This window comes from Gigantopelta aegis, chromosome 9 (assembly GCF_016097555.1).
Source record: "Gigantopelta aegis isolate Gae_Host chromosome 9, Gae_host_genome, whole genome shotgun sequence".
Classification (NCBI taxonomy): Eukaryota; Metazoa; Mollusca; class Gastropoda; order Neomphalida; family Peltospiridae; genus Gigantopelta; species Gigantopelta aegis.
The window spans coordinates 8,463,701-8,479,252 of NC_054707.1; the positions used below are offsets into that span (position 1 = coordinate 8,463,701).

Here is a 15,552-nt window from a genome sequence, read left to right on the forward strand (position 1 = left end):
AAATTGATGTCTCCTCTCGTATAAACTATAACTCATTACTATTGGCTGTCCAACATTCACCATTGAATTTATTACACACTAGTGTAAGATATTGCTCATGTCAAACAATCAGTCGATATCTAACTAGTGTAATATTGGCGTGACGTAGATCACTTGCTGACCCAATTCATAGAAATAACATACAGTAGGTCTCGACATCTGCTTACTTTTGTGTTGCGGCTTGTTTGCAGTTGGTTTGTAATAAATAAAATACTAAACTAGCTTACCCATTATACCATTTTTATGAAACTCGTGAACAGTGTTGCTATCAATCGCTTTCGCTCGTTAAATACCAAAACTATTCACTCATTTTATAAAAATGGTATGACAGGCAAGCTCGTTTAGTATTCTATATATGTGCCGTGTTGGGGGTGGGGGGTGGGCAGTAATTATTGTTTTTTTATGCTTGATGGGTCTTCTACACTGGTTCCTCTATAAATATGTTCATATACTTACCATTTGTGACACCCAATAGCCGATATGTATTTTTGTGCTGGTGTGTCGTTAAACAAACATTCAATCAAACATGGTTTAAATAAAAATTTATTTGTGGGTAATGGGTATATTAAATTAAAAAAAAAAAAAAAAACCCCACACCATTGGTCAAATCTGAATACACCATACTGCCACAGTAATTTTATCACTTTTATTGATTTTTGTCATAAGTTGGAATACTGATTCTCTTAATATGGGTACACTTATTTACTGTAGTTTAAGAGTGGCCGGAGCAGAATGTATCCCAGTGGTAAGGCACGGTCGGTCTGGGATCAGTCCCTATCGGTGGACCCATTTGGGCTCTTTTTCATTTTAGCCAGTGCACCACAACTGGTATATCAAGGACCATGGTAAGTGCTGTCCTGTCTGTGGGATAGTTCATATAAAAGATCCCTTGCTACTTAGGGAAAAATGTAGCAGGTTTCCTCTCAAAGACTATATCAAAATTACCAAATGTTTGACATCCAATGATTAATAAACCAGTGTGCTCTAGTGGTGGTGTTAAACAAAACAAAGTTCAACTTTTGTGTGTGGACTACCAAATATAGCCATCTTGAAATACATCATCTGAAATGTCTTATCCTAGGATTATCTTTCTTAACTTCTGTGTGTGGACTACCAAATATAGCCATCTTGAAATACATCATCTGAAATGTCTTGTCCTAGGATTATCTTTCTTAACTTTTGTGTGTGGACTACCAAATATAGCCATCTTGAAATACATCATCTGAAATGTCTTGTCCTAGGATTATCTTTCTTAACTTTTGTGTGTGGACTACCAAATATAGCCATCTTGAAATACATCATCTGAAATGTCTTGTCCTAGGATTATCTTTCTTAACTTTTGTGTGTGGACTACCAAATATAGCCATCTTGAAATACATCATCTGAAATGTCTTGTCCTAGGATTATCTTTCTTAACTTCTGTGTGTGGACTACCAAATATAGCCATCTTGAAATACATCATCTGAAATGTCTTGTCCTAGGATTATCTTTCTTAGCTTTTGTGTGTGGACTACCAAATATAGCCATCTTGAAATACATCATCTGAAATGTCTTGTCCTAGGATTATCTTTCTTAACTTTTGTGTGTGGACTACCAAATATAGCCATCTTGAAATACATCATCTGAAATGTCTTGTCCTAGGATTATCTTTCTTAACTTTTGTGTGTGGACTACCAAATATAGCCATCTTGAAATACATCATCTGAAATGTCTTGTCCTAGGATTATCTTTCTTAACTTCTGTGTGTGGACTACCAAATATAGCCATCTTGAAATACATCATCTGAAATGTCTTGTCCTAGGATTATCTTTCTTAACTTCTGTGTGTGGACTACCAAATATAGCCATCTTGAAATACATCATCTGAAATGTCTTGTCCTAGGATTATCTTTCTTAACTTTTGTTATGCATTTAATTTTAATTTTTTTAAACAATTTTCTGTAGTATATTTTATTTTGTCGTATTTTATGATAATGTTTTAGTTACCAGGTATTTGCTATTTTTAACCCTAGATTGCTATGCTGTGCTGTGTTTGCTTTTATTGTTTTATTTAATGTTTATATTATAATAGTAACTGAAATGTTTGTTAGGAGTATTTTGCTATTTAAAAAAAAATCTGCAATCATTACCTTTTCTTGTATAATATATGTTCCTTAGCAGTATGTTTTGGTTGGTAGCCTTCAATATCATTTTCACAATTTTGACAGGCCTATGCTTAATTTAAGAAATGGAAGACTAAAATCAGTTACTTAGAAATTACTATTGTTTAGTGGAAAGACAGATAACTGCTTGGTATGGCTAAGATATCTTAAGTATATTCAACAGTCTTATTTGTTTATAAATTCAGCCTATTTGTGTCTAAGTTTGTTTTGGAGTTTATTATGCTATGCTTGGGTGTGAGGTAAACATTTCAGTACGGTTGACGATGGTTTTGTTTCAGACACTCGATGCAGACTATCAGAAGAACCAGGATCCACTGGTTGGAATTCTAAACCACATGCTGTCGGGTCGCAGTTTCGAAATCATCCTCGCGGCAGGAGCATCCATGGGCGAGCTGCAGAACTTCGCTCTGAAGTTGATAAAGTGAGTACAGTGAAGAGCAGATTGTAAAACTTCTGTTGTGTAGATTTTGAACCACATTTCAGATCAGATCTATCACGTTTGATGGAATTCTTGAAGCTCACAAAGTAAAGTGAAACATTTGTATGACGTTGTGAAGTTATAGTTGAACAAATGAATGAGGACGTTGTTTTGTAGAATTAGTGGAGAAACATCAGTTGTATTTCAAGGTGAGGTGTAGCTCAGTGAGGGTGATGGATCACAGGATCAGTCGCCCTCGGTGGATGATAGTTTTATCCTATCCCAACTAATGTCACAAGAATATGCTTCATCAAAACACGTATCAACCATCCTATTGGAGGTGCATATAAAAGATCTGTAACAGCTTTGTTGAAGAAATAGCCTTGTGTGTGTTTTCTGTCTCTTTCTCTCTCTGTCTGTCTTTCTGTCTGTCTCTCTCTCTCTCTCTCTCTCTCTCTCTCTCTCTCTCTCTCTCTCTCTCTCTCTCTCTCTCTCTCTCTCTCTCTCTCTCTCTCTCTCTCTCTCTCTCTCTCTCTCTCTCCCCCAAATGTTGAAATAACCATAGTTTAAAGCCATGCTGAGGTGTTGTTATACAAATATTCCTTTCCTTTCCAGTTGTATTTCATAATATAGAGTTAATGTTCTCAGAGAAGATGATGACTAATGACGATCGATTCTGAGTCTGCAAACTAATGAAGAAATCGCATGTCTGATTCTCTGAGAATATTTCCTTTGTTTTTCCCGATTCTCTGAGAATATTTCCTTTGTTTTTCCTGATTCTGTGAAAATATTTACTTTTGTTTTTCCTGATTCTGTGAAAATATTTCTTTTGTTTTTCTTGATTCTCTGAGAATATTTCCTTTGTTGTTCCTGATTCTCTGAGAATATTTACTTTGTTTTTCCTGATTCTCTGAGAATATTTACTTTGTTTTTCCATGTATGAAATTCTCATGTTAATATTGGACTCCTTTGATATCTTCTTGAGAAGACATGATGTTGGAGTAGTCATCAGGATATTAATTGTGGTCAGTCCTAGTTCCCCTATTTCAGACCCCTTTGTAAATGACTTGTTTAATTTATATTTGTTACAAACAATTAAAATGTATTTTCAGAATTAACGAGTTTGCTCGACAGGCTTGCGGTGAGGGTGGGAAGGCCGCCCAGATCCGAGCCCAGCTCTTCGATGTGACTTTCCTGATGCTATGTCACATCATACAGCTGTATGGGATTGAGGTTTGCTATTCTACATTATCAAGTGTGTACCTGCTCTCTCATAAGCAACATGTTGCATCAACTACGATAAATTACTCTCCTACCTTTAATTACAATTACATTTCCCCCAAATTTTGTCCAGACACAAGTTGTGAAAAACCCATTACAGTGACAGAAATTCCACTTGTGAGACTAACGGTGTCACCAGAATCAACTTCGTTTAGATCGCATAGGCCAAAATACATGCAGTTTTCTACCGTCTGCCATTTTGCTTTTTTTATGGAATACTCTTAAAGAGGGGTGAAAGCCTTCCCAAAGTATTTACATAATTAATATAAAATCAATGTTCTCTAGTGGTATCTTTAAACAAAACAAATTTTAAACAATAATAATATAACATATATCATCATATTATGACATTGTTAGATTAAGTCGTATCCTTTCACCCCTCTTAGAGAGTATTCCATAAAAAGTCAAGATGGCAGACAGCACAAAATGACATGCTTTTTGCCCTATTTGATCTCAACGAAGTCGATATAGGTGACATAGTTATCATCTAGTATGTGGAATCTGTGTCATTGTAATGTTTTTTTTCAAGATTTCTGTCTGGACAAAATGTGGGTAAAATCTAACGAAAAATAAAAGTAGGAGAGCAGTTTATTGTAGTTGTTAACATTTTGGTTCGGACTTTAGTGAGTAAGCTTATAAGAGATAAACGAAAAGGAATGTGTGGTCAGTGGCACCTCATTGTATTTTTAATTATGGCTATTCTGACCCGAACTCTTTTTAAATAATGTATGCATTTTCAAAGTCATGTGCAGTTATGTTACGATTTATCATTATAAAATATATATATACCAATTAGCATCTGTCGTTATTCTCCTACCAGGGTGGGATTCAGCTCAGTCGATTGAGTGCTTGCTTGAGGTGCTTGCATCGCAGGATCGAACCACCTCGGTGGATCTATTCAACTGACTGGGTTTTTTCTCATTTCAACCAGTGCACCACAACTGGTAAAAGGCCGTGGTATGTGCTTTCCTGTCTGTGGGGAAAGTGTATATAAAAGATCCTTGGCTGCGTTAGGAAAATGTAGTGGGTTTCTGCCTATGACTATGTGTCATAATTACCAAACGTTTGACATCAAATAACCGAGACCGGCCTCGGTGGCGTCGTGGTTAGGCCATCGGGCTACAGGCTGGTAGGTATTGGGTTCGGATCCCAGTCGAGGCATGGGATTTTTAATCCAGATACCGACTCCAAACCCTGAGTGAGTGCTCCGCAAGACTCGATGGGTATGTGTAAACCACTTGCACCGACCAGTGATCCATAACTTGTTCAACAAAGGCCATGGTTTGTGCTATCCTGCCTGTGGGAAGTGCAAATAAAAGATCCCTTACTGCTAATCGGAAGAGTAGCCCATGTAGTGGCGACAGCGGGTTTCCTCTCAAAATCTGTGTGGTCCTTAACCATATGTCTGATGCCATATAACTGTAAATAAAATGTGTTGAGTGCATCGTTAAATAAAACATTTCTTTCTTTCTTTTTTCAAATAACCGATGATCAATGTGCTCTAGTTTAACGTTATTCCCCTACCTGTCCTAGTGGTATGGTTCACCTGGTGGGGATTATATGTTTCTGTATTGTTTCTCTCCCACAGATTGTGTCGTCGTTGAAGGAGACGACCGACTCGTTCATCGTGCAGTGGGCCCACCGCTGGCTGCCGGAGGACGGCAAGTACAAGAACATTGAGAACTGTCTGCCCAACGACCCCACGAAGGTAGACAGTCTGCTGAACCAGTTCTCGTCGGGAGGCGAACTCAGAACCAAGTAAGTCATCATTAATTTAGTCTGGATTCGATACGGCAGAATGCAAAGGAATATAGATGTTACTTTTTGTCTTGTCAGGGGTGGGATTTAGCTCAGTCATTGGAGCGCTTGTCTAAAGTGCTGCTGTTGCAGGATCAAATCACCTCAGTGGGATCCATTCAGCTGATTGGGTATTTGTCGTTCCAATCAGTGCATTACAATTGATCAAAGGCCGTTGTATGTGCTTTCCTGTCTGTGGGAAAGTGCATATAAAAGATCCCTTGCTGCTAGTGGAGTCAGAATTATCAAATGTTTCACATCCAATAGATGATGATTAATTAATTAATATGCTCTAGTGGTGTCGTTAAACAAAAACTTTAACTTATGTCTTATCTTCAGTGTCAGAAGATGAGATAAAGATATTTATTTCAGGGGATTGCATCAACTTTTGTGATTAGCATCAAATGAGTGTAATAATCAATCATATTTATGTCTTACCATACTAAGTCAGAAAATGATGTGTAGGTGTTACCTTTACCCACCTTGGTTATAGTTATTATACATTTATGTTTATAAAACTATATTAAAGGGACATTCCCGAGTTTTCTGCATTGTAAGATGTTTCTGACTAATAAAATATTTCTACGATTAAACTTACATATTACATATATTTTTTGGTTTAGAATATTAGTGTCTGTATATTCAATGTGATTTTGGTCATCTTAATATTTGTAAGAAGCCCAAACTGGATTTTGTCTTTAAATAATTTCGTATATACAAATATTAAAACGATCAGAAACACATTTAATATAAAGCCACTAATATTTTATGCAGAGAAATATATTTGACATGAAATTACAATCATTAAAAAGTCTTTGTTAGTCGATAACATCATAAAAAGTGCAGCAAACTCAGGAATGTCTCTTTAAGATTAGACCTCAATCTACAGTGTGGTAAATATAACACGAAAACACATTCTGTCTCAGTTTGAATTCATCATCATTTGTCTTCAGTAATAAATCCAGTTTGTTCGATTTGACATAATATGTCGTCACTATTTTTTGTGTTTTCAGTTTGACACGATGGCATGATGTTTGTCTCAACACACCGTTTGCAATTCAAGAAGTTCTGTTTGCCTGGGAACATGAAGCCATTAACATTGACAATGTTAAAGTGAGTTGTCTTAAATTCAACACCTCAAAGTATTACGCTGCTGATGTATATAATACAAGTAGCCAGAATGTTTTATAAAAAAAAAATAAAAAAAAGAAGAAATATGTGTTAACCCAACAAGAATTGTAATATATATATATTTTTTGTTACATCAGAGCAGCTGCTTGGTTAAATATTTAATTTAATGGCTAGATTATTCTATATAAGATACGTAGAAATTTTAAAAAAACCCAGACATTTTAATATGACTAAAATTCTAAAATTTATATTTATATTTTTTATTATTTAATATTTATTACTGAGATTCAGTAGACCCTATCTACTGGTATCATTTATATATACATCGTCAATTGTGTCACATTTTCTTTTTTCTGTCTGTATATAAGATGTTCCTGGACAACGTGAAGAGTCTGATGTGCTGTCTGTCCGTGGTGGTGTGTGTGTGGCTGTGTAGTTACATGAACACCGTCGTCGAGAAGGCACGGGTCAAACCGCTCGCCATGTTGGAACACCTGACCAGCAAGTTCAAGTCGGACCCCACGGTGCAGGCAGACAGGTGAGTTACACATTTCAGGAGAGCGATCTTCAGCTCACCTCCATTTTACCCAGGCTGAACACTGTAGGTAATTAAGTAATATTTCACGGTTGTTGTTGGTGGCTGATTAAATCTAATTAACATTTCCACCAGCATACAAACTGCCCCCCACTCCAATTTTATTGTTGTTGTTGAGTTTGTAAGCAATATACTTCTATTAAATTTTAAAATATTTTTAAAAAAGAGCGTCTGGTGGCATTAGCACACTGCCCCCTCGCATTTAGTTTGTACTCATGTGTAAGTATTGATAATTGGCCATGAACCCTTACATTAATGTTTTAACTGAGGTTTTAAAGACGTTTATGTGTTATTTGACAAATTTCTTTTGTTTTCTAGTCGCACCCACTTGATGACGATTGTGATAGATCGGATAATCAACGACATCCTGCCGGTGAACAACCCGCAGCATTCCACAGTGAACGTGTACATCCCGGCGAAGTCGCTGCCGAGCCAAGTCCTCGAGAAGACTCTGACGCAGATCTTCAACAAGGGCTGGATCGACCTGCACTCGCTACACACCGTCGAGCAGCTGCTCAGTCTGTGTGGATCAGACTGGTTCTGTGAGAGAGTCGTCGTGGTCAGTGGAAACTAACATTATATCTCTGTCTTCTATTCTTCTTCTTCTTTTTCTTCTTCCCTTTCTTCTAAATCTTCTTCCTTCTGATTCTTTTCCCTCTTCTTCTCTATTTTCTCTGTTCTTGTTTAAATCCCAGATCATAAAAACATCTGTTTGTATTATAGATCACTGTCCATGTCCAGCTACCATTATGTCCTTTTTATGGACATGTCTAAATAATTTGTTTTAATCTGTGCATTCATGTAAGTAAGTGTGTTCTGCTTGTATATCCTGACCCCCTATATGCGAACTTGATTTTTAATTAGTTTCTGTTAGTTTTGTTTTGTTATTTTTTAAACTTGTTTTTTTTGTTGTTGCTTAGAACATGGATATATCCCAACCCCGACACTGCTATTTGATCTGAGACAATAAATATTTAAAAAGAAATAAAATTATATTGCACAGATTTCTTACATAATTATTGTTTTAGCACCAGTTCAAAAGCCAAAACATAAATCCTAATCATAAGTCCTAGGTTAAATTGTATTTTGAACTTAAGGAACTCAAGTTAAACATTGTTATAATGTTGGGAAATGTGATACACAACATTTTTATCCCTGATTTTAGATTTTACAAACCCCTATAAAATCAGAGCTCATACAGAAATTGTCATAGCTACAGTATGAATTGCCGTAGCTACAGTATGAATTGCCATAGCTACAACATGAATTGCTGTAGCTACAACATGAATTGCCATAGCTGCAACATGAATTGCCATAGCTACAAAATGAATTGCCGTAGCTACAACATGAATTGCCATAGCTACAACATGAATTGCCATAGCTGCAACATGAATTGCCATAGCTACAACATGAATTGCCATAGCTTACAACGTGGATTGTCGTAGCTACAACATGGATTGCCGTAGCTACCACATGAATTGCCATAGCTACAACATGAATTGCCATAGCTATAATATGAATTGCCATAACTACAACATGAATTGCCGTAGTTACAAAATGAATTGCCAGAGCTACAACATGAATTGCCATAGCTACAAAATGAATTGCCGTAGCTACAACATGAATTGCCATAGCTACAATATGAATTGCCATAGCTACAACATGAATTGCCTTAACTACAACATGAATTGCCGTAGTTACAAAATGAATTGCCATAGCTACAACATGAATTGCCGTAGCTACAACTTGAATTGCCATAGCTACAACATGAATTGCCATAGCTACAACATGAATTGCCATAGTTACAACATGAATTGTCATAGTTACAACATGAATTGCCATAGCTAAAATATGAATTGCCATAGCTACAATATGAATTGCCACAGCTACCACATGAATTACCATAGCTACGATATGAATTGTCATATTTACAACATGAATTACCATAGCTACAACATAATTGTCATAGTTACAACATGAATTGCCATAGCTACGACATGAATTACCATAGCTACAGTATGAATTGCCGTAGCTACAAAATGAATTGCTGTAGCTACAATATGAATTGCCATAGGTCAGGGGCTTTACCAATAACAATTTGTTTGTCACTAGATAAAATTGTTTGCCATCTGTTAAAAGTGATAATTTTCTGTTTTTAATGCTGTATTTATTTGTTTCAAAAAGCTTTCAAAATTGCCATGATAATAGTTAAATTAGATTTGACTTAAATTGTGAAAAATGACCTTTATAGTTTCCAGGCTTTAAATGATTGTTTCAGCCTTTTATTTTTGAATGGGTATCACATCTCAGCACTGTGCTTGCCTGTTAGATTCATGTTATATAAAGTTTTGTTAGATGTTTGCTGCTGTTTACACTGTGTGCTAGGCTGTTGTTAACACTTCTTCCTTTTGGGGGGGGGGGGGGGGGGGGGGGTGTGCGTGCGGGATGTAGCCCAGTGGTAAAGTGCTTGCCTGATGCATGGTCAGTCTGGGATCGATCCCCATCAGGGCTATTTTTCTTTCCAACCAGTGCACCACAACTGGTATATCAAAGGCTGTGGTATGTGCTATCCTGTCTGTAGGATGGTGCATATAAAAGATCACTTGCTACTAATGGAAAAAAATTTGCAGGTTTCCTCTCTAAGACTATATGTCAAAATTACCAATGCTCTAGTGGGTTGTTAAACAATTTAATTTTTTTTTTAATTACAAAATGTTTGACATTCAGTAGCTGATGATTAATAAATCAATGTGCTCTAGTGGTGTCTTTCAACAAAACAAACTTTAACTTTCCTGTCTTTTGCAGCAAATGCTCCAGACGAACGACAACGAGTCGCTGTGTCAGGCGCTGAGCCTGGTGTTCGCGATGTTCCACATGGACCTGGAGCACCTTACCCAGGCGCTGCTCCTGCACACTGTCCCCCGCATCCTCCACGCCCGGTCCAGGCAGTACATGCTGACCAACCCCCGCGGCTACACGCTCGCCAAGCTGTGTGTCCTGTGTATCACGGCCGCACAGGTCGCAAAGACTGGACACAAAGGTAAAACACGAAATCTGTGTCATCTTTAAACTGGACACAAAGGTAAAACACGAAATCTGTGTCATCTTTAAACTGGACACAAAGCTAAAACACGAAATCTGTGTCATCTTTAAACTGGACACAAAGGTAAAACACGAAATCTGTGTCATCTTTAAACTGGACACAAAGGTAAAACACGAAATCTGTGTCATCTTTAAACTGGACACAAAGGTAAAACACGAAATCTGTGTCATCTTTAAACTGGACACAAAGGTAAAACACGAAATCTGTGTCATCTTTAAACTGGACACAAAGGTAAAACACGAAATCTATGTAATCTTTAAAATGGATGCAAAGATAAAACACGAAATCTGTGTCATCTTTAAACTGGATGCGAAGGTAAAACACGAAATCTGTGTCATCTTTAAAATGGATGCAAAGGTAAAACACGAAATCAGTGTCATTTTTAGACTGGACACAAAGGTAAAACAGAACATTTGTGTCGTCTTTAGACTGGACGCAAAGATAAAACAGGAAATTTGTGTCATCATTAGACTGGATGCAAAGATAAAACGGGAAATTTATGTGATCATTAGACTGGATACTAAGATAAAACGGGAAATTTGTGTTATCATTAGACTGGACGCAAAGATAAAACGGGAAATTTGTGTCATCATTAGACTGGATACTAAGATAAAACGGGAAATTTGTGTCATCATTAGACTGGATAATAAGATAAAATGGGAAATTTGTGTCATCTTTAAACTGGACACAAAGGTAAAACAGGACATTTGTGTCATCTTTAGACTGGACAAAAAGTAAAACAGGACATTTGTGTCATCTTTAGACTGGACACAAAGGTAAAACAGGACATTTGTGTCATCATTAGACTGGATATAAAGATAAAACGGGAAATTTGTGTCATCTTTAGACTGGACGCAAAGGTAAAACAGGACATTTGTGTCATCATTAGACTGGATATAAAGATAAAACGGGAAATTTGTGTCATCTTTAGACGGGATACAAAGGTAATGAACAGGAAGTGATAAAAGAGTGGATACAAAATGCTTGGGACCCAATTCACAATTTGTGAAGACCGTTCATTTGGCAAAATAACTTGAGAACTGGGGTAAGATTATCTGTCTCAATCTTCACAACTCGTGAAAAAAATGGTGGAACAAACACGTCATTCGGGATTGGAGTGGTGGTGCATCTTGTCCATACATTGCCTGACTTGGTGAAGTCATGTTCACGATATTCACGAGCATCAAATGAACACAGTATGATATACTGTGATTTTTGTTTGACAGCCCAGGGTACAATAATATAATGATGTGTGATTTCCTCAAGATGGATTCTGAAAATGCTGCTTACAATTGTATACAGCCTGTGAATTCATTGGCTCATAACTAACAGTTGATAATACTTTATTAGACATTTGTTACATAACTATTTGTTACCAACTAGGATGTAATTTCATGCTAGCCTGTTTTATTGTTTAGTCTAGTTTCTACAATACCAATTGTTATTTTTCAGAACCATTCATCCGAAGAGGTCGGAAAAGGTCCAGAAAGGAGGTGGAACTGGAGGTGTGTAGATTTATTGACAAATCAAATAGAGTCAAACCTGTCCTAGCGGCCACCTGTACTCAGCAGTCACCTGCCTTAGGCGGTCACTTTTTTCTCTCCCAAACGATTTATAATGTAAATGCACCTGTAATAAGCGGTCACCTGTCTAACGCGGCCAGTGGCCACCTAAATCAGATCCCAAATCACTAAAATACCTGTATTAAGCGGCCACAGTAAAGATTTACTGTTATATTAAAGGGATATTTTGATAACAGCGATAAGGTGCAGCAAATAACCAATGTTCACACCTTCGGGAATACTATTACCCATTCAGTCCCGACATCTTTACTGTGTATCAATTCAGAAAGTATGAATCTGACATGCATCTAATTGCCTCTGGGCAGGACACGCTTGACATTTGTAGATTCACTTACTATGACAATACACCGCATGAAGTAGGAATTAAATAATTAAATGGAAAAAAAAAAAAAAACTTGATGAGAACGATTAATGTCAAAAGTTGATTTATAGTCAACTGTGAAGCACACAGATTAGCACTACAGATGGTAAAACAAGAAACAATAAGAAAAGTTTTTGACTATGTATGTGGCAACCTGAACTCAGTGGCCACCTGGCTTAAGCAGCCACTTTTATCTACTCCATTGTGTGACCGCTTAAGACAGGTTTGACTGTATAGCTAAAGCCATTATGAAATAAATCTCAGTTTTTCATCCCTGCCTGGGTAGAATTATAATTTAATAACAGAAAGTAGGGCATCAAGGCAAGTTGATAAAGATTAGTTCCCGGTGTAATTTGGTTGAGGCAGATTTCACTGTATTTTATTGGTACTGCATTTAGTATTTAGTTTTTCAAATTCTCAAGTTGTGAACTAAGACAACTGTACAACGTAACCTCTATTCTATGCAAAATTCACAATTTGTTTTGCATATGCAGATTCTCTATATTTTGCTATTGTTTGTCATAGGAGCAAGATGAAGCAGATCTCCGGCCGACCAAAGTGCGGAAAGTCAACGAACCACAACTCACACTTCACTCAGAGGGATACAACTTTGGTAAGACATGACACATTAAACACACACATAGGCTACTGTAATTCTAAAGCATACATTTTGTCAGGAACAGAATGGATGTTTTTTTTAATTAAAAAACAAAACAACTAAAATTTATGACAAAAATTTATTTATTTATGGCAGGCAGAATACCAAAATATTGGATGAAATAGATCTTTAAAGAAAGAATTTGTTTATGAGTTAATGACAGGCAAAATACCAAGATAGTGGGGAAAAAAGTTGAAGTAGGTATTACTTTTCCGACAATGTAACAGCATCGAGTTTTGCATTAAGTTTTTATGTATAGCTCCCATTTCTCACAAACGTCTTTTCATTGGAAAAGAGGTCAATAGTAAACCAAAAAATATGTGCCTAGTACAGAATAGCTGTCAACACTCTTCCCACTGAATGTATTCTGCACTCGGCTGTATAACACCTAGGGATGAGACATAGCCCAGTGGTAAAGCGACTGGTGTATCAAAGGCCATGGTATGTGCTATCCTGTCTATTGGATGGTGCATATAAAAGATCCCTTGCTACTAATAATAAAAATATAGCAGGTTTCCTTTCAAAGATTATACATCAGAAAAACCAAAGGTTTGACATCCAGTAGCGGATGATTAATAAACAAAACAAGCAACCTTTTTTTTTTTCTTTTCTTTTTTATACAACACCTATATCACTGATGTAATTTTATTTTTAAATTACAGCACCATTTTGATAACTTATACTGGTAAAATCATTCTTACCTAACTACCATTTTTCAAATATAACATATTAAAACATTACTGTTACATATGTTATATTTATTGTGTATGAAGCCAAAAAGATGGTACGAAAAAATGTCTTGTCATCAACCGTAGTATGTTTATTTTTCTCATCTTTATGTTTAACATCCCCTTTTTTTTTTGACACCCAATAGCTAATCTTTTTTTTTTTGTCCCCTACCAGTCCAACCAGATGGGACTGTAGGTTTCATCTCTGTCCTTCTGTCTGTCTGTCTGTCTGTCTGTGTGTCTGCGTGTCTGCTTGTCCATCTATCCCACATATAGTTTTCTGGACTTTTTTTTACAATTTTGTGTATAGCTTTGTCATGTCAATTTACTAATTTTTCATAGAGTTATGGCCCTTAAACTTAGGAGATACAAAATATGTTGGGCTTTAATAGTACTCTCAGAATGCTTGTTGTATTTGGGTGTTGTTAAACATTCATTCATTCATTTGTTCATCCATTCATTCAATCTAGATATATTTTAGAATCTCAGTTGTCATGTCGTATTTTGCCGAATTAAGTGTTGTGTATATTTTCAGAGGACATTGCTGTGAAGGAGGATGGGGAAGCCTCGCCATCACTTGACACGAAGGAGCCTGTCAACAAAGCACTCGGTTAGTACAGTGAAACAAACTCTTGAAAATCAGACCCTCGGTAAACCAGAATTACCTCAAAACCAGACATTTTTCACAACTGGTATATCAAAGGCCATGGTATGTGCTATTCTGTCTGTGGGATGGTGCATATAAAAGATCCCTTGCTACTAATGGCAAAAATGTAGCGGGATTCCTGTCTAAGATTGTATGTCAAAATTACCAAAACGTTTGATACCCAATAGCCGATTATTCATTTAATGTGCTCTAGTGGTGTTGTTAAACAAAACAAACTGTCTAAACCAGATAACCCCTTAAACTGGACATTTTGGTTGGTCAAATGGGCATCCAGTTTATAGGAGTTTCACCGTTTGCGGATGATTTTTGTTTGTTTGTTCATACCCCAATAAACATAAAAGAAATAAAAAATAATCCTTAAATTAATTAAATAATATTATTTGTTGTACATATATTTTAAAGATGTGTTTAGAAGAGTTGATTGTTTTTGATGAATTATTATACAGTTGAAAAGCACAGTATTTGTTAGTGCAAACCAAGATGTTTGCCCTGATAAATAACCTGTTTACCATTTTTTCAGCGAATCTCTTCCATCTGATGAACGCCATCATCCATCATCGCAGTCTGACGCCACGAACTGGCTTTGTTATTTCATTCGTCGAAGAAGCCGTCAAATGTGGAGTCCAGTATTCTCGACACATTCTCCAGTTCATGCCACATGATATGGTTCGTAGGTTTGATATTTCTTGTTATTTTTCCTAGATTGTTTTGGATTGTGGTTGTTTAGTGTTCAGTTAATCAAGTTGTGTACCTTCTAGTTCTCTGGTTACTAAATTAGGTATTATTTTGGGAGCAGGACGTGACTCGGTGGTAGAGTGGTTGCCTGAGATGAAATGGGTAGTAGGATTATAGCCCTCAGTAGATTATTTTTCACCCATCCCAAACTGTGTCCCACAACTAGTGCACCAAAGGCCATGGTGTGCTAGGTCCTTTCTAGAAGAAAATGCATATAAAAGATCACTTTCTGCTTTTCAGTGGGAATAACCTATGTGGTGGCAGTGGTTTTCCTTAAGGAAATATCAAAATATCT

The 15,552-nt window shown here is 36.6% G+C and overlaps 1 protein-coding gene across 4 annotated transcripts in view; it reads left to right on the forward strand.

Moving 5' to 3' along the window:
* LOC121381941 (mediator of RNA polymerase II transcription subunit 24-like) overlaps positions 1-15,552 on the forward strand; it is a 37,691-nt gene that overhangs the window by 18,022 nt on the left and 4,117 nt on the right. For all 4 annotated transcript variants that reach the window (XM_041511365.1, XM_041511368.1, XM_041511367.1 and 1 more), the window contains exons 12-22: positions 2,479-2,621; positions 3,731-3,851; positions 5,488-5,657; positions 6,710-6,809; positions 7,196-7,365; positions 7,741-7,981; positions 10,228-10,462; positions 11,978-12,030; positions 12,995-13,082; positions 14,391-14,465; positions 15,043-15,188. In XM_041511365.1, the coding sequence (XP_041367299.1) occupies positions 2,479-2,621; positions 3,731-3,851; positions 5,488-5,657; positions 6,710-6,809; positions 7,196-7,365; positions 7,741-7,981; positions 10,228-10,462; positions 11,978-12,030; positions 12,995-13,082; positions 14,391-14,465; positions 15,043-15,188 (1,542 nt within the window). The remainder of the gene's footprint in view (positions 1-2,478; positions 2,622-3,730; positions 3,852-5,487; positions 5,658-6,709; positions 6,810-7,195; positions 7,366-7,740; positions 7,982-10,227; positions 10,463-11,977; positions 12,031-12,994; positions 13,083-14,390; positions 14,466-15,042; positions 15,189-15,552) is intronic.